The sequence below is a fragment of the Galeopterus variegatus genome, unplaced genomic scaffold (assembly GCF_000696425.1).
Source record: "Galeopterus variegatus unplaced genomic scaffold, G_variegatus-3.0.2 Scaffold7333, whole genome shotgun sequence".
In the NCBI taxonomy this organism is placed as follows: domain Eukaryota; kingdom Metazoa; phylum Chordata; class Mammalia; order Dermoptera; family Cynocephalidae; genus Galeopterus; species Galeopterus variegatus.
Window position 1 is genome coordinate 56,478 of NW_007733444.1, and position 1,455 is coordinate 57,932.

The 1,455-nt window shown below is 35.8% G+C and overlaps 1 protein-coding gene across 1 annotated transcript in view; it reads right to left on the reverse strand.

Annotated features, from left to right (window-relative positions):
- PTPRR (protein tyrosine phosphatase, receptor type, R) overlaps nucleotides 1-1,455 on the reverse strand; it is a gene marked incomplete at its 5' end in the record, with an annotated part of 50,998 nt that overhangs the window by 33,179 nt on the left and 16,364 nt on the right. The window contains 2 exons of the mRNA XM_008591830.1: nucleotides 910-1,047; nucleotides 1,136-1,305. Coding sequence (XP_008590052.1) covers nucleotides 910-1,047; nucleotides 1,136-1,305 — 308 coding nt within the window. The remainder of the gene's footprint in view (nucleotides 1-909; nucleotides 1,048-1,135; nucleotides 1,306-1,455) is intronic.

Here is a 1,455-nt window from a genome sequence, read left to right on the forward strand (position 1 = left end):
TTTTGACATGAAAACAAACCAACAAAAATGCTGACTAAAATTAGGCTGTAAATTACCTCAACAAGATGCCCTAAAATGTAAGCAGTACCTAGTATAGCAGCCTTCAGGAATTACACAATTTTATTTTATAATGCAAAATACAGAATGAGTATTCTGCAAGCTAAATCCTTAGGAAAGTCTACTAGTATGAAAATGGAATCTAATTTTGTCTTTCTTGGATTCCTTATTATGAAGATATTGAGAAAGCTGATTGGTGTTTGTAGCTTCCTTCACATCTTTCTTCAAATCTCACTTTCTTAGTGAGGCTCACCTTGCCCACATATTTAATACTGTGCTTCCCATTGTACCCCCTTCCTATTGCCCAGCATACCAATTCCCTTATCCTGCTCTACTTTTTTTCTATAGCACTTATCCCTTCTAATATTATATTATAATAATATAAATAACATTATTTATGAATTGATTATGCTCATTGTTTTTGGTTTGTTTTTCCACTATCTACCAAAGTCAGGGATTTTGACGTGTTTTGTTTACTAATATATTCCCAATACTAGAATAATATCTGTCACTTTGTAGGTGCTCAAAAATTACTTGAGACATGAATAAATAATTTTTATTTCCCTGCCTAAAAATTAGGATGATATTCACAGCTTCTCATTTACTTATAGAGATATGTGGATACAAACGAGATATGCATATGTCAAATATATTGACTTGTCTGAAAGTCGCCATTCATAGACTAACACCAATTACCATTTTTTTGAAACTTAAAGTGACCTAGCATTGTAATGTCTCAAAGTTTCCATCTTAAATGAATCTGTTATAAGTACATGGTGATTTTACTTATATAATATCTCTTCTGTAGCAATAGAACATGTATAAAATTCAGAATTTGGCTAAAGATCATACCTCATTTTTTTCTTTGAGTTTTGTAATCATAACAATCACAGGACTGTCTTCCTGCCAAACCATCTGCCAGAAATCATTCACGGTGTTGATCATGGGGCCCTGTGTGGCAATGAAGGCTTTTTCCTTGCCACTGTAGCCCTAGTTAAGAGACAAAAAGATTGGCTTTTAAGTTCATGCCTTGCAGTAAAAGTTTAGGCGAAAGATCTTCAGAACAAAATAGCTGTACTAGTTTTAAGGTAACATAAACTGTGGTAGCATCATTGATTCTAGCATCACAGTGGACACGGCTGTTTTTCCAGCAAGTCAAGCATAGCATACAGTATTGTGGGTCATAATGCCCAGTCCTCAGCAGAATGCCCATATAGAGCATTGTAACCAGGGACTCACAGATCATGACTAAGACAACAGAAACACAAAAACCTTGCTAGTTACCAAGTTAAATCACATCTAGGCCAGCAACAGAACTAGCCAATGACCTGGATCCTTAGGCGAGGGCTGGGCCAGCCCCGCCCCCACCTGCAACCAGATCCTAAAATGTACTTATTA